Raw genomic sequence first — 27,317 nt, 5'->3', positions numbered from 1 at the left:
ATCATTATCATGATTTCTTTGCAGTTTGCACTAGAATTTGCTTTGCTCACTAATTAGTAATTACTATGTATACAAACAAAACATTAAATATTCAATCAAGCACCATATATATACTTGATTTTGTTACATTATTAATTACACAGTTCTCTCTGAAACAAATTAGCCGCTTGAATTCCTCAATAATAATGATGGCGTTTATTGTTACAGCATTATTTACATACATATATGGATCAAATCCTGCATTAAAAAATAAAGTAGATTAGTCGATGAGATGAAATGATGAAGAAATGAAAAGTTTATAAAGACTGACTCGGCATATTCAATGTTGATTTTGGCATTGGAGAAGCGAGAGATGGCTGAGAAGGCAATAGTTGAGAAAAGCATAGTGGGACACGGAGTTCGATGACACAAATCAACAACCTTAACTTCAATTATGTCACCTTTGCAGGGTCTATTGTCTCCACTCAGACACCTTATTTTGTAACGCCTTCCACATGCAGCACCATTGTCCCACAATCCTTCATTCACAGCTACAAACATATTCCCCGCTGGAAATTGCTCTCTTCTATTTCCATCACACGCAGTCGCTGCACAAATTCAAATTAGGACTATCTACAACTTAATTATTATATGTAACTAGAAGAAGAGAATTGTATGTTCTTACGTATATATGGAGGTCCATAAGAAGTAGCAGTCCCAACATCTCCAAGAATTAAGGTTAATTTTATGAACAATAGTGTTGACAAAAGTGCAAGGTGAAAATACCTCATCATCATGATTTTCAAGTAAGGCAATAATAAGAAGTTAAGGATCACCCTAATAAGGATTTTAATTTGTTTAAATTGATAGTGTGCCTACATATATAAAACTCCGATCCATTGGGTGTTATCAATTTATAGCCAACATGTTGCTACACGTGGCAAGCTTTTACAACAAAAATTAATCATTACTTCTAGGAATGTAATTCGTGTGCCATAACTATATATCGTTAAGATTTAATTATAGAAAGTGAGGTTTAATTTATGGAATTTTTGGTGGCCGATAGTTAACCTCTCATTAACTACTCGCTTCTGTGCTAATCCTAACGCTACAAAAGAAGTTGAAATATTTGTAACAAATTTTTTTAATCAAATTTTAAAATAGTTAAAAATTGTTTTTTTTTTAACAAGAATTAATTATTATTATTCCAAAATAATAATCTTTTGTAACTACAAGATAATTTGTTATAAAAGTTTTCTATTTTTTTGTAACAATTTTTCCTTTTTTATAAAACGTGTTATTTTGTTACAAAAGTTCAATATATTTTGTAGCAAAATGTTTTTTTTACCGTAAAAGTTTAATATATTTTGTAACGAAAAAAGTATTAATGTTACAAAAGTTTAATATGTTTTAATTTATGTTAAATTGATGAATTTAATAGATAAGATTTCATGAGTAATTATCTAATAATAAAATATTGTGTATAATTTAAAATTTAAAATTTAAGTGATTGAAAAATGAGCTAAAATTATAATTCAAAATTTTTATTGTTTATTTTTTTTTTCAAAACTTAACCCTAATTTCAAATACAAAATAGAGAGAATTAGATGAATAAACAAAGAAAAAAAAATACAAAGACCGGAAAAAAGAATAAAAGAAATAAAAGAGCAATTGAAGAAGGAAAAGAGGACGGACCATAGTTAAGATTATTTAATGCTAGTTTATATTTACTTTAATTTAATGTGGTGTTATATTCGTAGTTAATGTTTACAAATGCATGTCAATGGTGTGTGGTCATTTATTTCCCTAAGACTGGGCAAGGCTAGCTAGTAAATAATGGCCTTCATGCAATTTAATTTGCCTTATAATAAATGTTATAGAATGATTTGTTTGAATAAAATTATTATTTTATTTATTGGTAATGAGCCAGGTTTAATTACTTTGCTGGTCTCTATAGTTTTGCAAAATTTTTAATTAGGTTCATATACTTTTTTTTTTTAATTGAGTCATTGCACCAAAATTTTTTTAAATTGAGTCCTTACACTTTTCTTTCCTTTTATTTAGGTCCCTGTATCAATTTTTTTAGTTAGCCCCTATGAAATTAAGCCAATTACTGCTAAAAAGGATTTAATTGAAAAAAAAATTAGTGCAGGAACCCAACTAAAAGAAAAAAAGTATAGAAACCTAATTGAAAATTTCGCGAAATTATAGAGACCAATAAAATAATTAAACCTAATTTTTATAATAAAAATATTATATTTATATAAAAAATTAGCTATCAAATTATCTATTATAAATTTGTGTGTATATATATATTATTTAACTTATTTTTAATGTGTATTTTGTAATCCAAAATTTATATTTTAAGATTTATTCTGTACAAGTGATTATTTTATGTATACATAACATAATTGTTATTATAATTATATTTGTTATTGTAAAATATGATGATTAGGTTTCAAAATATCTAATTACAAATTAAAATACTAAAATAGCAATTTAAATAATAAAATATAATTTAAAATTTAATTTTTTATATTTTATATTTTATATTTTAAAACATTGACAATATAATTAAAATGTCTTTATTTTTTATATATATAATTATATATGTCGTTAAACAATAATTTAAAGTTCAACTTTCATACAATTAGTTCTTGATGATATTCATAGTTAAAAAAATTCATTCAATTAGTATAGTTGTAATGAAAAAACTAAAGCTAATTTTAAAAGAAAAAATATAGATAAATAGATAATATTTTTTTGAATCGATTTTTAAGAAAAAACACCAATCTTATTTAAATTTAAAAATTAATCATTATAATAAACATCTAATATAAAATTTTTAAATTGACTATTAAGTATCAAAAATTAAATAAAAAATTATTATAGAGTCAAATTTAATAATTTAATAAAATAAATAAATATTATTATTATATAATACTCAATAAAATTTTAAATTATAAATTTCTAGTGGGACGCTTATCCCACGTCTATTAGGGTAGATCTGTTCCTGTTTGTTGGTATATGGCTGCTTCCGTTACCTCCCCCCAATATTTTTATTAGAATAAAATGATAAATAAATCTTTAAAAATTATTTATACTTATTTTTCTAAAATAATACATATATTGAAATGTGTAAACCATTTGTGTGAACTTTTCTTCGTCTTCTGTTTTAGTTTTTATCTTTTACCTTTGAATATTTATTGTAATTATACCAATTCTTCTCACCTTTTGATATAACTTGGAAACACTAAAAAATTCGATAATAAAATATGATTTTAATTAATATGTATCTAAAATATATATTAAGATTTATTAATTAAAAAAATTTGTATAAAAAATAAAAAATTAAAATTTTAATATATTTGTTATGTAATTATTAAAATTAAATATTTAAAAAAAGTTACTAATATCATATAATCTTAATATATATAAATTTAATTTTAATATATTTAGTATAAAATAATTATATATATATATATATTTAATTATATAATAATGCATCAATAAAATAAGTTTTATTTATATTAATTATATAAATAATTATTTAAAAAATAAAATATAATTAAATAATGTTACGGTCCGGCCCAAAGTCAGCACGGGTCGACCCGACCCAAGCAATACCCGACCCGGACACGCGCCCTCCAACCGACCCGGACACGCGTCCTGTACGGCTCACACACGGCTGCAGGACAGCGTCCTTGGGAATATGGGCCTGTCCCATAAGGGGCCCACTACTGACATATATATAAGGGGAAGATTGGCTCTTCCCCCGAGGTACGTCATATCTTTCAACCCTTCATTCTGCTCGCCTGCACATTGCTGACTTAAGCGTCGGAGTGTCTTTGCAGGTGGCAACCCCCCCCCTCCGTCCATTCACCAGCACAAGTGCTCGTTAGCTCGGCAAACCCACAAGCAGCGCGACCAAGGCTAAGGTATCCTCACCTGTCCACCCTTGCATCTTCTGTCCACCCGATCTGTTCGGAACCCGACCAACGAACATTGGCGCCGTCTGTGGGGACCCTTTGCCTGAATGGAAGTCGCGCCAGGTCCCGGCGACCGAGCTCGAGCAGCCTGCGCGGAGGGGGCAGCCTCCGTCGCCTCGCAAAGGGGAGGGCGGAGATCCCCCCGACAACACACGAGAACCCGACCATTCGGGGGAACGGGCGGCGATAGTGCCATAATAATGCAGGAGCTACGCCACAGAGTCCAGAACCTGGAGCGACAGCTGGCAGACAGGGAGAGGGACGGATGGTCTACCGATCCAAGCTACACCCCATCTCCCGGAAGAGAGGAGGAGAGCTCTCACCGAAGCTGCTCACGACGTATATCTGCATCCCGGATGGAAGCAGAAAGCACGCGAGAGGAGTCACCCATTCCGAGAAGACGAAATGACACAGTCATCTACTCTCGCGGCAGACAATCCCGCCGAACGGCAAGAGGCCATGAAGACGGAGAAGGGAGACCCGAGAGAACACGACAACCTGTGATAATAGGCGTCACGCCGTTCCACCGATCTATCCTCGAGGTCCGGTTGCCGAAACACTTCGACAAACCAACGGACATGAGATACGATGGAACACAAGACCCTCTAGAACACCTCACGGCCTTTGAGGCCAGGATGAATCTGGAAGGAGTAGGGGACGAAGTGAGATGCCGCGCCTTCCCGGTAACCCTAGCAGGACCGGCGATCAGATGGTTTAACAGCCTCCCTCAAGGTTCCATCTACAATTTCTCAGACATCAGCCGCGCCTTCCTGGCTCAATTTACAACGCGAATAGCAAAGGCCAAGCATCCTATCAACCTTCTCGGGGTAACCCAGAGACAGGGAGAGCCGACCAGGAGGTACTTAGATCGGTTCAACGACGAATGCTTGGAAATCGACGGCTTAACCGACTCGGTGGCCAGTCTCTGCCTGACGAACGGCCTCCTCAACGAGAACTTCCGAAAACACCTTACTACGAAGCCGGTTTGGACGATGCATGAAATCCAAACGGTGGCCAAAGAGTACATAAACGACGAGGAAGTCAGCCGAGTCGTGGCTGCCAATAAGCGGCAGTCCGGTTACGGCCAGGCTCGTCAGTCCGGTGGCGACGGGGAGAGAGCGAAAGAAAAGGCTAGGGAGGAGACATCAAACAAAGCACCTAGGCCGTTCCCTCGAGTCGGGAAGTTTACTAACTACACTCCACTCACCCTCCCCATCGTGGAAGTCTATCAACAAATAGCTGAAAAGGGAATTCTTCCGAAGCCCCGACCACTCAAGGACCGCACGGGTGGAAACAAGAACCTTTATTGCGATTACCATAAGGGATATGGCCATCAAACACAGGACTGTTTCGACCTGAAGGATGCATTAGAACAAGCGATAAGGGAAGGAAAGCTAGCAGCGTTCTCCCATCTCATCAGGGAACCGAGAAGGCGTTATCGTGATCAAGACGAGGAAGGCAAGACACGCTCGACCAAGCGGCGACAGGAGCCCGAAGACAGAGACCATGGCCTCACGGTAATAAACGTGGTAACGGCAAAAAACACTGCACCAAAGTCCCGGTCGGCACACAAGAAAGACGCCAAGGTTCTGGCGATCTCATCTCCACCGATGCAGAGCACCAAAAAACCTCCGTCCATTTCTTTTGGCCCAGAAGACCAATGGTTTAGCGACGCCCCGGAAAACCCTCCCATGGTCATAACGGCCAGAGTGGGAACCGGCCTCGTCAAGCGGATCCTGGTCGACACAGGAGCTGATTCAAACATCATGTTCCGCAACGTGTTCGACGCACTGGGGCTAAAGGATGCCGACCTGACGACTCACCAGCACGGGGTTATCGGGTTAGGCGACCACTTCATCAAACCAGACGGAGTTATTTCCCTACCAATCTCGGTGGGACAGGTGCAAGGCCGAAGATCGGCGATGGCCGAGTTCGTAATCCTCCGAGACTCCACAGCCTACAACATCATCTTGGGAAGAAAAACAATCAATGATTTTGAAGCCATAATCAATACCAAACTGCTAGTTATGAAGTTTGTCACCGACGATGGATCCATAGGGACCATAAGAGGAGACCTCGAGACGGCGGTCGCTTGTGACAACGCCAGCCTTTCCCTCATAAAGAAGTCCAAGGAAGCATCTGGCGTATTCCTAGCCGACCTTGATGCCAGAGTAGAGGACAAGCCGAGGCCGGAACCAGAAGGGGACCTGGAGAAGTTCAGCATCGGTGACGAGGGGGAAAAGTTCACATTCGTTAACAAGAACCTCCCACATGAGCTGAAGGAGCCTTTAATTGAAATGATAAAGGCCCACAGGGACTTGTTCGCATGGACACCAGCCGACATGCCGGGCATAGACCCACAAATCATTTCACATCACCTAGCCGTCAAGCCGGAAGCACGCCCAGTGGCTCAACGGAGGAGAAAAATGTCGGCGGAAAGAGCAGAGGAGGTAGCCAAGCAAACGGCCGGCCTCCTAGAAGCAGGCTTCATACGGGAAGTGGACTACTCGACGTGGCTCTCAAATGTGGTACTGGTGAAAAAACACAATGGCAGGTGGAGAATGTGCGTCGACTACTCTGACCTTAACAAAGCATGCCCCAAAGATTGCTTCCCCCTCCCCAACATAGATGCACTCGTCGACGCCGCGGCGGGATACCGGTATCTGAGTTTCATGGACGCCTACTCCGGTTACAATCAGATACCGATGCACCGACCAGACGAAGACAAAACGGCGTTCATAACGCCAGGAGGAACTTTCTGCTATAAGGTAATGCCATTTGGCTTGAAAAATGCGGGGGCGACATATCAAAGGCTGATGAACAGGATATTCCACGACCTCATAGGAAAAACGGTTGAAGTCTACGTGGACGACATCCTGGCAAAAACAACACGACCTGACGACCTCCTAAACGACCTGGCAAGTGTATTTGCGTCCCTCCGTCAACACGGTATGAGGCTGAACCCCCTCAAGTGCGCCTTCGCCATGGAAGCCGGCAAGTTCCTGGGATTTATGATAACTCAGAGGGGGGTAGAGGCTAACCCGGAGAAATGCCAGGCAATACTCCAGATGAAGAGTCCGGGCTGTATCAAGGACGTCCAGAGGTTGGCAGGACGGTTGACCTCACTTTCCCGGTTTCTTGGAGCCTCGGCGACAAAGGCCCTGCCGTTTTTTAACCTCATGAAGAAAGGGATGGCGTTTGAGTGGACACCCGCATGCGAAGAAGCCTTTCAACACTTCAAGGAAATCCTGGCGGCACCTCCCGTTCTCGGGAAGCCAAGGGACGGGGAACCACTGTACCTATACCTTGCCATAACAAGCGAAGCCCTGGCCGCAGTACTGGTACGGGAGGACAGGAAAGCCCAACAGCCAGTCTACTTCATAAGCAGGGCCCTGCAAGGGGCAGAATTAAGGTATAGCAAGTTGGAAAAGCTAGCCTTAGCACTCCTAACTTCCTCGAGAAGGTTAAAACAGTACTTCCAAAGTCACCAAGTTGTCGTTAGAACGGACCAAGCGATCCGGCAAGTTCTCCAGAAACCCGACCTAGCGGGAAGAATGATGACTTGGTCCATCGAACTCTCTCAATATGACATACGATACGAGCCCCGGCAAGCCATCAAGGCGCAGGCCATGGCAGATTTCTTGGTTGAAGTAACGGGAGATACAGGCGAAGACATGGGTACACGGTGGAAGCTCCATGTGGACGGAGCCTCCAACCAGACCTTCGGAGGTGCCGGGATCATCCTGGAAAGCCCGATTGGGGTTGTATACGAACAGTCGGTTAGGTTCGAATTTCCCGTCTCAAACAACCAAGCAGAATACGAAGCCCTCATAGGAGGCTTGGCCCTAGCAGTGGAAGTCGGCGCAAGAAGACTGGAAGTGTGCAGCGATTCCCAAGTCGTCACTTCCCAAGTAAACGGCAGCTACCAAGCCAAGGACCCCTTGTTGCAGAAGTACTTGGAAAAGGTTAAAAGCTTGAGCCAAAAGTTCGAAGAGGTCACGGTCCAGCATGTACCCAGAGAAAGGAACACACGGGCAGACCTCCTATCAAAATTGGCCAGCACGAAGCCAGGGGAGGGGAACCGGTCTCTCATCCAAGGCATGACAAGGGAACCAGCGATTGCACTGCACGTAACAACTCTAAGTTCTTCATGGCTAGACCCCATCACCAACTTCCTAGAACACGGCCAAGTCCCTGGTGACGAAAAGGATGCGGCAAAATTAAGAAGAGAAGCGGCAAAATACGCCGTCATCCAAGGACAGCTGTTCAGAAAAGGGCTTAGCCAACCCCTACTGAAGTGCCTACACCCCGACCAGACGGACTATGTCCTCAAGGAAGTCCATGAGGGCTGCTGTGGGCATCACATCGGAGGCAAAGCCCTAGCAAGGAAGTTAATCCGAGCTGGGTACTACTGGCCGTCGATGGTGGCAGATTCCAAAGAGTTTGTCAAAAATGCATAAAGTGCCAACAGAACGCCAACTTTGCCAAGGCACCAGCCTCCGAGTTAAGCTTGCTAACGACCTCACGGCCGTTCGCTCAGTGGGGAGTCGACCTCTTAGGGCCCTTCCCAGTCGGCCCTGGGCAGGTCAAATACCTCATAGTAGCGATTGATTACTATACCAAATGGATAGAAGCCGAACCACTGGCTAGCATATCCTCGGCCAATTGCAGAAAATTCATGTGGAGGCAGGTGATAACACGATTCGGGATACCAGAAGTTGTCATCTCGGACAATGGCACGCAGTTTACTGACAAGAAGTTCACAGAATTTCTCAGCGGCCTGGGTATAAGGCAAAGGTTCTCTTCGGTAGAACACCCCCAGACGAACGGGCAAGTGGAGTCCGCCAACAAGGTTATCCTTTCAGGGTTGAAAAAGAGGTTGGACAATAAAAAGGGTGCTTGGGCCGACGAGCTAGCGTCGGTCCTCTGGTCTTACCGAACAACCGAGCAGTCCTCCACCAAGGAAACTCCTTTCCGATTAACGTACGGGGTGGATGCGGTAATACCCGTAGAGATCGGTGAACCGAGTCCGCGATTACTTTTGAAAGGAGTGGAGGAAACTGTAGAAAAGGACCTGATAGATGAAGCCCGGGAAATGGCCCATCTGACGGAAACGGCGCTAAAACAAAGAATAGCTCTGCGATACAACACCAAGGTGCTCAAGAGGGAATTTGAGCCTGACGACCTCGTCCTAAGGCGGAATGATATCGGCCCACCAACCCCCGGAGAGGGCAAGCTAGCGGCAAACTGGGAAGGTCCCTACAGAGTCAAAAAGGTGATGGGAAAAGGAGCCTTTAAGTTAGAAAGGCTCGATGGCAAGGAGGTCCCGAGGACATGGAACGCGGACAACCTCAGAAGATTCTACTCCTAGAGGACGGAGCGACATGCCGGCTAATCTAGCTAAGTAGTAAATTTGTCATTTATAGTAACTTTCGAGTCCTTTATGTGGCTACCGAATAAGATATACTTGTGCAAATTCTCCACCCTATTCTATCTCCGTTTTTCAGATAAACCATCCCGTCATGACTAACGACGACACCTGACCCGGGACTGATCACCCCGGGAGATCATCAACTACCATTCTAACGAATAACTACACGAGAGGCCACGGGCCACCAGAGTAAACAACTATAAACCAAAAACGGTTAATAGAAACGGTAACGCAATCAGACGAGTAAGAAAAACATTATCGCGACAACACGAGCAAGCGACCAAAAAGTCATTGTTCACAAGCCAAAATAAAAACGGATAAGATTAAATTGTTCATAAGCCAAAACGGCCAAAATCAATTGTTTACAAGCCAAAACAAAACGGCTAAACAAAAAACGATGAAACAAAGAGTTCATTTCTTGGGGGCATCGACAACTTGGCCATCTTTAATAATCTTAAAAACACCGATTGCCGACGTATCGAACTCAGGGGCAACGATTCTAATTTGAGCTTTCAGGGCTTCCTCGGTGCCCAAAATCGCGCCTTTGCCCTGTTTGACGACATCTTTGTACTTAGCTTTCCATGTTGCCAGTTCGGCCTCCACGGCCTGTTTCTCCTTCTCGACTTCGGCCGCACGCTTCTGCGCCGCGCCGACTTGTCTCTCCAAAGCCATCTCGCGCTCGACTAAACGTGCAACCGTCGCGTCCGATTCCTTTTGTTTTGCCTCAGCAGTTGTGGCCTTCTTTTCGGCGGCAGCGGCTTTCTGTTCGGCAGCGGTGGCCTTCTTCTCGGCGGCATCCAATTTTTCTGAAGATTGAGTCAGCTGCTCTCGAAGGGTCTCAACTTCACTTTTTAACTCATTATTGGCCTTCCCAGCGGAATCCAACCTCCGGCGGAGAGACTCCATCCCGGACAGTTCGAACTCGGCCTTCCGAGCTATGACCGCACCGCGCAGAAGAGTGCGGTACATCCACCTCGCCTGCCCGGCAAGGGATGACTCATGGAAATGCTCCTCGGTACCGGGGATCAGCTGGGTGTCTATAAAATTTGAAGCGTCGAAATTCCTTTCCATAACGGTAAGGACACCCTCAGGACTGGACGACGCCGTGGATGTCTTCTTCCTCTTTCTCTTCAGGCTGGAGACTTCTACCACCTCCTCCTCATCATCCAGATTAGGCACCGAACCCCCGATCCCGGTCACCTCACGGATAGGGGAAACGTGGACCGCCTTCCCACCTTCAACCGTGGCGCCCTGAGCCGAGGTCCCGATCTCGTCGGTTGCGGTCCTCTGCTCGGGAGCATCCTGGCCCTCCGGAGGAGCATCAGGCCCCTCGGGGGCAGGCTGCTCGTCACCCTCCTCGTCATCACCACCGGCAAGAAAGGTTTGAAACAAGTCGGCAAGGCCCGTCACCGACGCAGACATATCCACTGCAGGAAAACAAAGAAGGTCGGTTAGTCGTCACACAATATCAATTAAAGGAAAAAAGACAAAGGGAAAGTGAAAAGCTTCTCACAAATATAATTACGACCGGACTCCCGGTCACCCATGAGGAGATGGGGATTTACTGGGTTCTTCCCAAAAACTGCCATCAACACCTCGGCAATCTGCTTATCCACCTTCGACATACTCCTATAAGCTACCTTAATAAAAGAATTGGACCCTGCCCCGAAACTCCAATAAGTCGGGATGAGCCGTACCCCCTCCAAAGACAACCAAAAGGGATGACGACCTTTGGCAGGGCGGACCTTAAAATACTTGTCCTTAAACCCGTGGTAGGAATCTTCGAACAAACCGAAAATCTTTCGACCCTGGGCAGCTCGGAAGGACATAAATCCCTTTTTGTGCTTCCCCTCCTTAGAAGGGTTTGTGAGGGTGAAGAAGAAGAGGAAGACATCCACGGACACCGGCAGTTCGAGATATTCACAAACCATCTCGAAACAGCGGATCGAGGCCCAACTGTTCGGATGCAACTGCGACGGTGACACGGAGATCCGATTTAAAAGCGCCATTTGAAAGGCTGAAAACGGAATACGAACCCCGACTTGAGTGAACATGGCTTTGTAGAACCAAATCCAGTCGGCGACCTGGCGGGGTTGGAAGTTGATTTCGTACAATCGCTCGTGAGGAGCCGGGACGAAAACGTCGTAATTGGCCTCCTCGTCAGTCCCACCGCACAAGTACCCAGCTTATCGGAACTCGGTGAGCTCCTCCTCGCCCATCTGATTGGGCGAATCCCTTATATCGGAGACGACCCAAGCATATTGATCGTACGCCGCAGGGTTAACGGATGCCCGGGAGACCGTGCGAGCCATACCTACATGGGGGGACCATCCAGTTAGTCTAAGAGATCGGTTGCTCAGGCCGAACACAAACACCACCCCCCACGACTTCCCGACTAAGGCCAATCAAGACTAAATGGCGAAAAGGACGAGGAAAAGCCTACCCCGAAATGGTACTTTCCCCCCTAACACGTCTACTCGCGACTAAAAGGCTATACAATAACATCAAAGAACCAAGCAACAAGCACACAAAAATAATGCATAAAAAGGGGAAAGATTCGAAAGTTACCTAAATTGATGAAAAGAGGATGAAATTGTGAGTCTGGGAAAAAAGCAAGAAGGACGAACAGAGGCACCACAGCAACGCCTTGAAATCTTGCAGCAGGGAGGAAGAAAGGAAAAAATGGGGAGTGTGAAAAGGTGTAAAAGCACCGAAACCAACCGTTTAAAAACTGCTCCCAAAGCGCGAAACGCCTGGGGGCAGAAGGGTCTTTTCAAACGGGGTTTTTCACCCCATTATGAGCATTCAATGCTCGGCGCAGGAAACGAAGCGATGAAACGGTTGCTTAAGCAACCAAGAGACGCGCGTTGGGGGCACACCCTTCCCACGAGCGGCCGGCCAGACGAGATGCGACACGACACGCCATTGGTAGCTCCCACGACTACCATTGGCGCGTGGGGGCACTGTTACGGTCCGGCCCAAAGTCAGCACGGGTCGACCCGACCCAAGCAATACCCGACCCGGACACGCGCCCTCCAACCGACCCGGACACGCGTCCTGTACGGCTCACACACGGCTGCAGGACAGCGTCCTTGGGAATATGGGCCTGTCCCATAAGGGGCCCACTACTGACATATATATAAGGGGAAGATTGGCTCTTCCCCCGAGGTACGTCATATCTTTCAACCCTTCATTCTGCTCGCCTGCACATTGCTGACTTAAGCGTCGGAGTGTCTTTGCAGGTGGCACCCCCCCCGTCCATTCACCAGCACAAGTGCTCGTTAGCTCGGCAAACCCACAAGCAGCGCGACCAAGGCTAAGGTATCCTCACCTGTCCACCCTTGCATCTTCTGTCCACCCGATCTGTTCGGAACCCGACCAACGAACAAATAATTATATAAAATTTTTATTGTATCAATATATTAAAATTAATATATATGAAATACTTTATTTTCTTCCCAAACTTATTAATATATATCTTTAATTCTGTGAAGTGTGAATATTTTTTTTCTTTATTGACTTTATTAGATTCATTAAAACGTTACTCATTGAGAATTGAGTTTATGGGAGTGCATTGGCGGCTATAAAGAAAAATATATTTCATTACATCTTTTTTTTTTTCTTTTAACGCAAGTATTCTAGTTCGAGACACAGATTTCTACCAACATAGTGTTATTATTATCAATGTAATAAATGTTAAATGTTAATAGTAATACAATAGCATATGAAAAATCAAAGTGAATCAGAGTTTGAGATACACGTATAGATGCAATTTGTTATGATGATGTGTCCATTACAATATATTATAGTAAAAAATTGGAGATGGTGATCTGATCATGCTATATTAAAATTAAAGGAAGTGCAGAATTTATATTTGTAGCACGTGAAAAAAGAAAACGTGAGATTATAACTAACTGGCGGCAAATAATGATGAGAGAGCAAATTTTATTTTAATTCTTACGAGTAAAGCAGAATCCTATTTCCGGCATGCTAATGCATATGGTAGTTTACATTCTATGGACTACAACTTGGGGTGTTAGTTTGTTACTTTGTTCTGTTTTAGAGTGAATTGGTAGGTAGAAGAATTTAAAATATTAGTTTTTTTTAGGATAAATATTATTTTGATTATTATTCATAATATTTTTTTAATATAAAATCGTGTCTAACATTACAATTATTTTTAAAATCACATTTTTGTAAAAAAAGAAACAATTTTTGAACATATTTACTCTGTATAAAAATTAATAATAATGATTTCTTTTAAGAAAAAAAAATGGTCATCCAGCGTCCTTCCATCATCACCATTATCGACGTCTCCATCAAATCCACCCACAACCATCATCATCTCAGTATGAGGTACCACCCCCAAATTACGTCTCACACTCCACTACCATCACCAACAAGAACAATCCAATCACAATTATACACCCAATCCAAAAGCTCGCATGTTGGGATCTGTAGTAATTTGTCCATCGTTTTAGCGAAGATGATGCACACGAACCTTTTACTGGGATAGGTACGTGCGATTTTCTTCGATTCATGGAAGACCGATTCATGGCTGTTACACGTTAAGTTTATTGGTGTGTCTCGTGGCCGCGATTTTCTACCAACATCTCGAGAACCGCTTACAATGTCTCAAATCGCCGTCGTCCCCTTCGTCCTCGTAATCATCGAGGAGCTCATCGTCGTGGTGGGTTGGTGGGGGTAAAGTTGGAATTAGGGTTCTTAGTAGCGGTGGTGGGTTGGTGGCCCTGGTGGTTGAATTGGAAGGAGTCATGCTCGTTGAATTGGAAGAAGCGTGAAGAGTAGTAGTGGTGATGGGGTGGATATAATTTTTTTTTCTAGCAGGGGTAATTTGGTCCAAAATAAAGATTAATGTTAAAAAACATTATTTTAAAAATAATCGTAGACGATTTTGAATAAAAAAAATTGTTAGAGATGATTTTGTTTTTAATTTCAAATTATAGGAATTAAAACAGCACCTTTTTTTTTTGTGTGATTGTAGTATTTTTTATTTTTATTTTTTTTAAAAAAATAAAAATAATAAAAAATTGTAAAAATATAAAATAGGAAAGAAAAGATGAAAAATAAAAAGAAAAAGAAGATAATGACAATAATAAAAAATAAGAAGAAGGAAGTTTTGAATTGTGTAGACTTTATTAGAAAATAGTATTGAAACCTTTTAAAATTTACACAAAAGATTTTTAAATTTTAACACCGAAATTTGTTGATAGTGACATAAGAAATTTCTTAATTAATTAAAAGTTATTCAAAACAAGAATAGTATTGAAATATTTTAACTGAGACACCAAATTTTCTCCTAACATATCTTCTTCTTTTACTTCCTTTTTTTATATTTTATCTTTTTTTTTTCTAATATATTCTTCTTCTTCATATTTCGTTATTGATACAACTTTTTTCTATATCTTCTTATATTTTACTTTAAACTATCTTACAATGTGGCATAAAGATCAATTTAAATTATGTTTTTACTATGGTAAAATTTGTGTTTTATATAATAAATTTTGACGTTTTTCCTATTTTATTTTTGTATTTTATATAAAAAATTTAGTATTGTTTTTGTCGTCATTATCATTATTTTTTGTATTTTGTTTTTTTCTCTTTGTCCTTCTATTTCATAAAATCTTAAAAAATACATAACAAATAAATAAATAAAAAAGATAAATAAAAATAAAAAAATATATAAAAAAAAAGATGTCAATGATGATGAAGAAGACAATAAAAAAAAAAGAAAAAGAAGAAGAAAAAAAAAGAAGAGAAAAAAATTAAATAAAAGGAGGAGGACGAGAAAAAAAGGAAAAAAAATTAAATGAAAAGATGAGTACGAAAAAGAGAAACAAGAAAAAAAAGAGGACGAACAAAAAAAAAAGCGTATATATATCTTAATTTTTAACTTATTAAATTTGGTTACCTAAAAAATTTAATTGTCTAAAAATGACTGAAAAATAAATATTTAAATAATTATGTAAAAAATGTAGCTAAAGTAAAATTCAATCTTTAGACTTCATTTTTATTTTTTTACTTTTGCTCGTTTGTATAAAAGACAAAAAAATTAGAGATATTTGTTTAATGTAAAATCGCTAAATTTAAAAGAAGAAAATATATTGTTTTTCTCTATATCTGCTTTCAAAAGTTATGTTAAATTATAATTTCTAAAACTTTTTTGAAAATATGCCTTCTATATTTGGTACATTTTGTCCTATAAGATTAAATTTTGAGAAATGAATGTTTGGTTTCTTTCTTACGATTGTCGTTTTATTATAAATTGATTTTTTTGGAGTTAAAATGATAATTTATCCTTAAATAATAATTCAATTTTGAAAAGACAATTTAAGTTATAAATTGTGATTTTATTATAAAAAAATATCCAAGAATTTCTTTGATTAGTAGAAGACCTAGCGCTTGCTATTAGGACTTAGTTAGAAAATGAAATAAAAACTTTACAACTTGGAAGGGATCAACAAAGAAAGAGAAAGAGAGGTAAGTATGCAGTGGGGTGGCAAAGCGGGCTGGTCCGTCCTGTTCTGTCTAGATCTGCTTTTAAAATTGGGGTGGATCGATCCACTCTGCTAATTAAAATGGGTTTAAAATATTAGGCTGCCTCGTTTTATGACGGATTGCGTGTCGACGGGTTAGTTCGTTTGACTTTGTTTTTTTTTTGAAAAATAAAATTCATTATAATTAACCAAAAAATAATAATTAAAAAATTAAATATAAATAAAAAATAATTAAATTATAATATATTTTTTTCACTATTTTTTTTAATTTTTAACTTCAATAAAATTGTTCAAAATAATATTTATCAATAGAATTATCTTTATTTTAAAAAATAAGTCACATAATTTGAACATATATACAAAATTGTAAAATAAAAATAAAGTTAATAACTAAAAGAAGAATATAAACAAAAAATAAAAAAAGTGTTTAAAAATTCTATAATTATTATTTTATAATGGTAATCACTCTTTTATTTAATAAAAAAAAAGGAAAAAATATTTCCGGCCCGGCAGACCAACCCGCCCCGCCCCGCCAAAACCCGCCAATTTGGTAGTGCGGGTTTGACAGATTTTTTTAATTTGACGGGCTCCAAATCCTAGCACGACCCGTCTTTTTAGCGAGTTTAATGGATCGATCCAATGGGTTCGACCCATTTTGCCACCAAATTTATAGGATTAAATACTATTTTAATTTTTAAGATTTTTGTCTAAAATCAAAATCATCCTTATCATTTTTTATCCTAAATTTGTTCCTAACGTTACAATAAACTTCAAAATGATTCTTTCGTTAAAAATTGCATTCTTTGGACATATTTATTGCTTTCCACCCTTGTTTCACTTTTCTTACCAATAGTCTTCAAGATTTTTCTCCAAAATTTCAAGTTTAGGCCAAGATTTAAGATTTTTCTCCAAAATTTCAAAGGTCAAGGTTCAACAACTCAAAACACAACTTAAAGCCATGAAGAAGCAAGGAAGCATTGCCACAAAATATTTGCAGAAGATAAAAAATGTCGTACATGCTCTTGCCTCCATTGGACATGTTCTTTCATTAGAAGATCACATAAGTTCCATCACTGATGGCCTTTTTGAAGATTATGCTTTCTATATTTCTTCAGTGATGACAAAAGCAGACTCTATCAATCTAATTGAGGCAGAAACACTTGTTCTTGCACATGAAAGAATGTATGATCGTTTTAGAAAAACAGAATTTGGTTCAATACAAGCCAACCTTACTCAGTCTACTCCACAATTTCCTTCTCAGTTTCAAAGACCACCATTAAGATCCAATTTTAATGGCAGAAGAGGGTGTGCCAGTAGATTTACTAGAGGAGGCAGGACTTCTTTCAATGATTCATGACCTCAACGCCAGCTTTGTGGCAGATTTGGTCATCAGGTTTTCACATGTTTTTACAGGTTTGATCATAACTTTCAACCATCCAACTCTTCATCTTTCTCATTTCAAAACTCCACAAATGAGCCTCTTCCACTACCAAGCTCATACCATAATCCTCGAGCTTACCTTGCTACACCATCAACACTTTCTGACTAATCTTGGCTTCCTGACACTGGGGCAAGCCATTACATTACATCTGAATCATCTCATTTGTATGCTTCTTCTGAATATCATGGCCCAGATTAGATTATCTTAGATAATGGGACAGGTAGTGAAATTTCTTACTATGGTCACTTATATTTAATTAATCTTGAAACACAAAAACACTTTCTTTTGGACAAATTATTACATTCGCCTGAAATCACACATAATTTGGTTAGTGTCTATAAATTTGCATTAGACAATAACTGTTATTTTGAGTTTCATGCTCATGTGTGTTATGTCAAATCTCAGTCCAATCAGAAAATTCTTCTCCAAGACAGACATAGAAATAGAGTTTATGTGTTTGATCATGTTGCTGTTGTTTCTCAAAATTCTAATTTTCCCAAAGCTACTTCTTCTAGTTTCAATTTAAATTCTGTTCATAATGATCCTGTAATTCCTAAAGCATTAGCTGCAAAATCAAATTCATATATGATCTATGGCATTGTAGATTTAATTATTCTGCTAGACAAACTGTTCTTAATATACTCAATCCTTGCAATATAAATGTGTCTTCTAATTTTTTAAATTTGTGTGATTACTGCTGTGTGGCCAAGATACATTTGTTACTCTTTTCTCTTGATAATTATAATTTTCATGCACCTCTTGCAAAGGCTTCTCTTCCACTAACTCATTAGAACGATGCTTTTCTCTCTGCCACCTATGTAATCAATAAATTAGCCTCTCCAAACACTAACAAGTTATTTCCTTATCAACTCTTGCATCATCAAAAACCATATTACAAATTTCTCAACATTTTTAGATGTGCTTATTTTTCTTGTCTAAAACCTTCTTCATCAAATAAATTTGATTATAAATCCTTCTTATCTGTTTTTTTTTTTTTTTGTGCTTCTTAACATAAAGAATATAAATGTTTGCTTAAAAGTGGTAAAATTATCATCAGTCGTCATGTTTTGTTTGATGAAAAAATATTTTCATACCATGATTTATTTCTTGCATCCTCTCCATCTCACCAAAAACTACAATTTTCTCATATTCAATTAATATTGCTTGTATATCCTGTACTTTCATCAATTACTCATACATGTTACCATCTACTACTATTTCCTCTAATTCCACCATCCCATTTGTCATCAACATAGACTCTAATTTCTCATCAAATTGATCAAGAACCTCTTAGGGCTATCCCACCATCTTCCTCCCAAAAATTTCCATCAATACCTCCTTTTACTTCAAGTCATTTATCTCCATCTCATACTACTCTTCATAAAGACAACACTTCTAATCAAAGAATTGATATTTAGTTTGACAGTCCTCCTAAAACTGCTATTCCTCACAATACTCATTATATGCAAACTCATTCTAAAACTGGCATAAGCAAGGCCAAATTATTTACAGCTTCTATTTCTGATTCCTTGGATTTGGTTTAGAATCTACCTACTACTGTAAATCAGGCCTTGAAATCTCCTCATTGGCACCAAGCAATGAAGGAAGAACTTCAGACATTATATAATACAAATATTTGGATTTTTGTTACAGTTTCTTCTACATCAATCAGGGGTGGAGCCACAAAATGGCAAAAGGGACAATGTCCCTAATTTTAATTTTTTAGATGTAAATTATATGAAAATTTTAATTTAATTTTTTTTAAATTTTTTTTATTTTATTTTATTATGTAAATATTTTTTTGTCTTTTTCTAATATTTCGTCAAACTCCGTTTCTGATATCAATAATAAAATTATTAATTTATTTTAATTTATTATATATAAATCCATTTGTTAAATTTAGTAACTCTGATTTTTGTCTTCAATTTAAATTCTTCTTCTATTTTTTAGACTCATTCTCATCCTTAATTTTGTGTCTCTCTAGCTTACTTTTTTTGTCTCTCAAGTCCATTAATATGTCACGCAATTTCATCCAAAAAAATTGTTATGTTATTATATTAAAAAAATTTTTATATTTTTTTTAAAAATATTATTTTTTATAATAAATATATTACGAGTGTTGAATTATATTGAATTAATTATTTTGTAATTATTATATTATGTATTTTTTTTATTTCAAATAATATCCATAGATATCTGAGGGAATAATTAAAATGGAGACTTACAACAAGATGGAGAGAAGACAAAAGATATTGTTTTTTTAAAAGAAGTGAGAGATGGAAAAGGAGCCCGCCATGCCCCACAAGTACCCACTAACATCCATAAAATAAGTACCCACTAACATCCAATTTGAACCAAATTGAGAGAATATAGTGGATTTTATCCGTATTAAACCTTAAAATAAGGTCACATTTGTCCTAACAATGAGTTTAGACTTATCTTACTTGTTTAGAGGTCTTATTAGATCCAAACTGTTACGGTGGGTAACCGGAGATTAGTCCAATGGATGGCGTTCGGCGGCCCAAGTGTATGATGGAGGAGGACTCCGTGTGGGTCCGCAACTCGGGAGGCTCCGTCCGACTTGTGCTCGCGTGTGAATGGGGGGTGGTACCTGCAAAGACACTCCGATGCCTAAGTTAGCAAGGGTGTAAGCAGGTCTTAGAGAGTATTGGACTTAGGAATACCTGAGGCGTGTCAGCGTACTTATAGTGGTGAGCCAATAACCACCGTTGGAGTAGTGCCGTATCTTTAGGATAATAACCGTCCCATTATCTTAGGGAGGTTAAGATATGGCTTTATGAAGTGGTTGGAGAGATTTCAGGGGCGGTTACTCATTTGAATGAGTATTTATCTGCCAGCTAATCTCGCAACCGACTTCTTCATACCAAGTCGGGGTTAACACCGACCTCTTGGATGGAGGTGGGTGCTTCGATAGGCTTAACCTAGTGGATCAGGCCTTTCGATTGGTCCTGGGCCCTTAACATTGGGCCAGGGTATGAACAGTGCCCCTACTTGAGCCCAAATCTTTTAAAGTTTGGGTTCAAGTATTTAACTCGGGTTCGTAGTCGACTTGTTTGAAAGAACACGGATCTTGGAAACCGACGTGATTTTCGCAACTTTTGGTTTCTGACAGTTACGTCAATTCAAGCGTCGTGTCCGTTGAGGGATTATTTAGGGATTTGAGGGCTTTGGTAACGGTGCAGTCTCATTAATGACTGCCTCGTTTTTACCATTATGCCCCTTAGCCTTTTTTAAATACTTTCCCTCTCTTTCCATTTTCCGTTTCTGCAATCTTTCAAACTTTCTCCTTATCTTGTTCGTACTGTATCCTTGTGTTCGAAGACTTCCGTTCTTCTCCAACCTCCATTTTCGGATAAAGGTTAGTTTTGTTTTATTCATGCCATGCTTTATGTTTGCATGTTTCGCGAGTAGATAGGTTGACCTGTAGATTCTAGTTTCGAATCTCTCTTCTTTAGTGGCCGTAATTTTTGATTTTCTTTTTCTTTTTCCTTTTTGTAGGTTTTCTGCCACTTTCTTCTTTATAAAAAATGGCCTCTGTAGACATTCTTTCTCAGTGGGTTGACGATACGGTCCTTGGGGAGGAACCGTTGGTTGACGCTGAGTTTATCACCCACCTTCGTACTCACCATAGGCTCTGTACTTCGGACGAGGACGAGCCCAAATATGAATTGATAATCCCGAGTCCTGAAGACCGGGTCTGCTTTGGGAGAGTTGATGAGGCGACCCCTCACTTTTTCTTTATGTATGAATGCATGATCACCCGTTTGGGTGTTTTTCTTCCTTTCTCGGATTTTGAGATATCCGTTCTGCACCACTGTAAGGTTGCCCCTACTCAATTCCACCCCAATTCCTGGGGTTTTTTGAAGATTTATCAGTTTATAAGCCACGCTCTGGACTTCCCGACTTCCTTGAGAATCTTCTTTTATCTTTTCCATATGACTAAGCCCTTTAGTGGGCTAAACAATAAACAACAATGGGTATCCTTCCGAGCCATTCAAGGTCGGAGAATTTTCACCCTTTTTGACGAATCTTTCCACGACTTCAAAAATTTCTTCTTGAAGGTTCAAGCCGTAGAGGGTCACCACCCCTTTTTTCTGGATGAGCATTCCTCCCCTCGCTTTCCCCTTTACTGGCTGCCAGCCACCCCTTGCGAAAAGATTGGTCTAGATGACCTAGACGAGGTGGAGGCGGCCATTGTAGGGTTTTTCCGAGAAGCGTGGGGGAAGTCCCCATACTTGGATACCAGGAAAATTCTTCAGGGTACACCGACCTTCGTTCAATCTCAAATAGGTAGTGCATGCATTCTTTATTTCCGAGTTGTTTCCGCCGACTTACATTTTGCCGACGAGTTGTTGACTTACATTTTACCAACTTGTAACTCGGTTGTTATTTGTTTTCTTTTGTAGATATGGCAAAAAAGAATGCTCAGGAGGCCTACCAAAGGGTCCGGGAGGCTAAGGCGAAGTCCCGGGCTAGGTCCGGGGTAGTCATCTCTCCTCCCCCTCCACCTCCTCCTCCTAAGAACACTGGCACTCCTACTCAACCTATTGTTCTCTCTTCCTCGAGCTTGCCCCGACCACCCCCCTCTGCCCAAATTCTCTCCGAACCCGAGAAGAAGAAGCGCAAGACTTCAGAGTCTGGCTCTTCTTCCTTCGATGGTGGGGTTAAGGCGGATGCTATGGCATTCGTCCGAAAGAACATCTATTCTTTTATACATATGGATGATGTTTCTGTTTGGAACCACCTTACCACCATGGCCGAGGAGAGTTTTAGGACGGCGGGTGTTTGCGGCAAGCTTTTGGACATTTTTGAGAAAGCTCCCCTTAGCTCCTTGGGTGCAACCTCGAGGGTTGAGGAGTTGGAGGGGAGACTTCGTATTTTTGAAAAACATGAAAAGGAGCTGAAAGAGGAGAGGGATAGGTTGAGGAAGGAGAGGGATCACCTGAAGGAGGAGGAGGGTAAGCTACGGGCCCAATGTACCTTGGAGGCTAATCTGAGGAAGACGGCGCAAGACAGCTACCACAGCTTATTTCAAGATATTGTGGCCGTGAGGAAGGATTTGCTGAATTCTCGGAACGCCTACGCCGAGTTGGAGGACTCTATCGCCGATGGTGCCGAGGAGTCTTGGAGAATTTTCTTGGAACAAGTCAGAGTTATTGCTCCCGACTTGGACCTTTCTCCACTACATCCTGACAAAGTAGTTATTGATGGCGCCATTGTTGATCCTCCTGTTCCCGAGGTCGTTTCCGAATCAGACCTGAAGACTCGGGGACAGAGGATTATTGAGTCTCCTCCTCGTCCCCAAGATGCTCCGAGTTCTTCAATCCTCACTCCGACTTCCTCTTTAGCTCCTCCTCCCGGTCCTGGTGGTGTTCCTCCTGGTGATTCCTCTACTCCGTCCAAGAAATGACTTCTTTTTATTTTGTGGCTATATGGGGGCCCGGCCTGTGGGTCCCCCTTTTTTAAACTTCTATTTATTTGCTGGTGGTTTGTGAACAATTTCCTTCTGGCCTTTTAAGGCCGTAAACAAAATATTCTGTTCGTTGCCCTTTTTTGGATAAGGGTTTTTAAACAAAATAAATGCCCTTTTTTGGATAAGGGTTTTCTAATCGGAGTAGGCGCCCCTTTTTTGGATAAGGGTTTAAGTTACTTTGCGCGTGCGCATGCTTTTTCCTATTTTGGTATGTTTGATCTTTTCGGAAAAACCTTTTGTTGGCTTCCATTGTTTTTTTGAGCCTTTTCCGTGCGAAGGCTTGTATGCAAACTTTAAACTTTCTCAGGTTCTCATATCTCTTTTGTTATCCTTTATACTCAACTTTTGCTTTAGTGAGTTTTTATGACTTAGGTTATTTTTGTGATGCGCCTTTCATCTACTCGGAACTCGGTTTCCTTTTACTCAGAGTTCTGTCGAGTTTGCGTTACTCGGGCTCCTTTCGACTTAAGAGTCGGATAATTCCCGAGTTTAATGCGATCAACTCGTATAACCTCTTTACACCGACTTGTACCTCGTCGTTTCATCCTGACGACCATGTTAGGTCGGTTCATGGGATTTTCACGCTTTGTCGAGCTTAAGTCGGTGCGTTTCGTAGAAAGACTTATAAATATAGAGAAGGATATTTAAGAGAAATATAGTAATGAAAAAGATCTTTATTAATCGGGAAGGTACCTTTGTGCTACTAAGGGTCTTGACAGTATATTTTCCCTTAGCCTCTACTATGATGCCTCGTTAAAAACCCCTCTCCAGAAAAAACCCTTCTTTGGGAAAAAATCACGAAGCTGGGAAAAGAGTACATCAGGGAGTAGAGTTCGCTTTTAACTGTAGTACCTTTTCATATTACAAGCATGCCACGACCTGGGTAACTCAGTGTCATCCAGGTCGGTTACTTTATAGTAACCTTTCCCTAACACTTCTTTGATTTTGTATGGCCCTTTCCAATTTGCGGCGAGCTTTCCTTCCCCCGACTTGTTGACTTCAATGTCGTTTCTGATTAGGACCAAGTCGTCTACAGCAAATGTTCTTCGAATGACTTTTTTGTTGTATCTGGTAGCCATTCTTTGCTTTAATACTGCTTCTCTTATCTGGGCGTTCTCTCGGACTTCGGGGAGCAAGTCGAGCTCCTCTTTGTGCCCCTGTACATTTCCGACCTCATCGTGAAGAATTACCCTTGGGCTTTGCTCACTGATTTCTATAGGAATCATGGCTTCTACGCCGTAGACTAATCGGAAGGGTGTTTCTCCTGTGGCGGATTGGGGGGTCGTCCTATAAGCCCATAGCACTTGGGGGAGCTCTTCGGCCCAAGCTCCCTTTGCTTCCTGTAATCTTTTCTTCAAACCTGCCAGTATGACCTTGTTAGCTGCCTCGGCTTGCCCATTGGCTTGTGGGTGTTCTACCGAGGTGAATTGATGTTTGATTTTCATGCTGGCAACCAAACTTCTGAAGGTGGCGTCGGTGAACTGGGTCCCATTATCAGTGGTGATGGAATAAGGTATTCCATACCTTGTGATAATGTTTTTGTAGAGGAACCTGCGACTTCTTTGAGCTGTGATGGTGGCTAGTGGTTCTGCTTCTATCCACTTTGTGAAGTAATCTATTCCCACGATCAAGTATTTGACTTGTCCTGGTGCTTGGGGAAAAGGACCTAACAAGTCCATTCCCCATTTTGCGAAAGGCCAGGGGGAAGTTATACCAATGAGCTCTTCTGGTGGAGCCACGTGGAAATTCGCATGCATCTGGCATGGCTGGCATTTTTTCACAAGGTCTGTAGCATCTTTCTGCAAGGTCGGCCAATAGAATCCTGCTCGGATTACTTTCCTGGCCAACGATCTTGCTCCGAGATGATTTCCGCAGATTCCACTATGTACTTCCTCTAACACCTCGGTGGTTCTTGAGGTCGGTACGCACTTCAGTAATGGTGTTGATATCCCTCTTCTGTAAAGGACATTTTTCACCAATGTATAATGTTGTGCTTCCCTTCGGATCTTTTTAGCCTCTTTCTCCTCTTTAGGGAGGATGTCGAATTTCAGGTATTCGACTAAGGGATTCATCCATCCGAGGTTTAGGCCGACTACCTCAAGTACCTCTTGTTCATCTTCCGTTTTTGTTACCGAGGGTTCTTGGAGAGTTTCTTGAATCAGGCTTCTGTTGTTCCCTCCAGGTTTGGTACTTGCTAACTTGGATAGGGCGTCGGCTCTGCTATTTAGATCCCGAGTTATATGCTTGACCTCGCTTTCCGTGAAGTGCCCTAGGTGTTCCAAGGTTTTTTCCAAGTATTTCTTCATGTTGGGATCCTTCGCCTGATATTCTCCACTTATTTGGGAAGTCACCACTTGTGAGTCACTGTAGATCATCACCTTTGTAGCGCCAACTTCTTCTGCTAACTTTAATCCGGCAATCAAGGCTTCGTATTCTGCCTGATTGTTTGAAGCCGGAAATTCAAATTTTAAGGAGACCTCTATCTGGGTTCCTTTTCCGTCTACCAATATTATGCCTGCGCCGCTCCCTGTTTTATTGGAGGATCCGTCTACATAGAGTTCCCATGTAGTCGGTTTCTCCTCTTGTTCTCCTGCATACTCTGCAATAAAGTCGGCAAGGCACTGGGCTTTGATTGCTGTCCGAGTTTCATATTTCAAATCGAACTCGGAGAGTTCTATTGCCCATTGAACCATTCTCCCTGCAACATCCGTCTTTTGGAGGATTTGCTTCATGGGTTGGTTCGTACGGACTCTTATTGTATGAGCCTGAAAGTAAGGTCGTAGTCTTCGTGAGGCTATCACTAAGGAGTAGGCAAACTTCTCTAGTTTGTGGTACCTTAGCTCAGGGCCTTGTAGAACCTTACTGGTAAAATAGACCGGGTGTTGACCGACCTCGTCTTCTCGGACCAGGGCTGAGGAGACAGCCCTGTTTGCCACGGATAGGTATAGGACGAGGTCTTTTCCCGGTATTGGTCGGGTTAAGATAGGAGGTTGGCTTAAGAATTTTTTGAACTCTTGGAACGCCTCCTCACATTCCGGAGTCCATTCAAACTGGCATCCCTTCCTTAACAAGGAGAATAATGGAAGGGATTTTAGTGCCGATCCTGCCAAAAATCTGGAGAGGGCTGCAAGTCGGCCATTGAGCTGTTGAACCTCTCTTAAACAAGTCGGGCTCTTCATTTCTAGGATGGCTCTGCATTTGTCGGGATTGGCCTCAATCCCTCTTTGTGTTAGCATGAAGCCTAGAAATTTCCCTGCTTCTACTGCGAAGGCGCATTTTGCGGGATTTAGTCTCATCCCATGCGACCTTATAGTGTTGAAGACTTGTAAGAGGTCGGTTAAGGGGTCGACTTCTTGCTTGGTTTTTACTAACATGTCGTCGACGTATACCTCCATTAAGCTCCCTAAATGGGGGGAAAACACTTTGTTCATCAGCCTTTGGTACGTGGCTCCTGCATTCTTCAGTCCGAATGGCATGACCACATAGCAATAGTTGGCTTTTGGTGTGATGAACGATGTTTTCTCTTGGTCGGGCTCGTGCATCGGGATTTGGTTATATCCCGAGTAGGCGTCCATGAATGATAGGTATTGGTACCCTGAGCTGGAGTCTGCTAGGGTATCAATACTTGGTAAGGGATAAGGGTCCTTAGGACAGGCCTTATTCAGGTCGGTATAGTCGACGCACATCCTCCATTTGCCGTTTTGTTTTTTGACTAGCACTACATTGGCTAGCCATGTTGGGTATTTGACCTCTCTGATGAAGCCGGCTTCCAGGAGCGCCTGTACTTGCTCTTCTACTATGGAGGCCCTCTCTGGGCCGAGTTTGCGTCTCCTTTGCTGTACAGGTCGGGACCCTGGGTAAACCGAGAGCCTATGAGACATGAGCTCGGGATCAATCCCGGGCATGTCGGAAGCCTTCCAGGCGAAGAGGTCGGAATTAGTTTTTAGGAGTTCACCCAACCTTTGTTTCAGGGTTTCCCCTAGGTTGGCTCCTATGTAAGTCGTTTTTCCTTCCTCTTTACCGACTTGTATCTCCTCGGTTTTTCCTCCCGGCTGGGGTCGTAGCTCTTCTCTTGTCCTTGTCCCACCTAACTCTATGGTGTGGACTTCTTTGCCCTTTCCTCTCAGATTCAGGCTTTCGTTGTAGCACTTCCTTGCCAATTTTTGGTCTCCCCTCACCGTTGCTATTCCTCCTGGAGTCGGGAATTTCATGCAGAGGTGAGGAGTTGACACTACTGCTCCAAGTCGATTAAGGGTAGTTCTGCCAATTAAGGCATTGTAGGCTGACCCTTCATCGATGACTATAAAGTCTATACTCAGAGTCCTTGATTTTTCCCCTTTTCCAAAGGTGGTGTGAAGGGGTAAAAATCCCAGTGGCTTTATTGGCGTATCCCCTAACCCATATAGAGTGTCGGGGTAAGCTCTCAGTTCTTTTTCATCTAACCCTAGTTTGTCGAAGGCGGGCT

General features: G+C 40.8%; 1 protein-coding gene across 1 annotated transcript; it reads left to right on the top strand.

Annotated features, from left to right (window-relative positions):
* Window positions 1–20,610: 20,610 nt before the first annotated feature.
* LOC130943358 (uncharacterized) lies at window positions 20,611–26,814 on the top strand. The gene is made up of 2 exons (XM_057871200.1): window positions 20,611–20,737; window positions 20,878–26,814. The coding sequence occupies exon 2, from the start codon at window positions 21,788–21,790 to the stop codon at window positions 22,787–22,789; it is 1,002 nt and encodes a 333-aa protein (XP_057727183.1). The 5' UTR covers window positions 20,611–20,737; window positions 20,878–21,787; the 3' UTR covers window positions 22,790–26,814.
* The last annotated feature ends 503 nt before the right edge of the window (window positions 26,815–27,317 follow it).

The sequence above is a fragment of the Arachis stenosperma genome, chromosome 8 (assembly GCF_014773155.1).
Source record: "Arachis stenosperma cultivar V10309 chromosome 8, arast.V10309.gnm1.PFL2, whole genome shotgun sequence".
NCBI lineage: Eukaryota > Viridiplantae > Streptophyta > Magnoliopsida > Fabales > Fabaceae > Arachis > Arachis stenosperma.
This window is presented reverse-complemented; position numbering and strand designations above follow the sequence as displayed.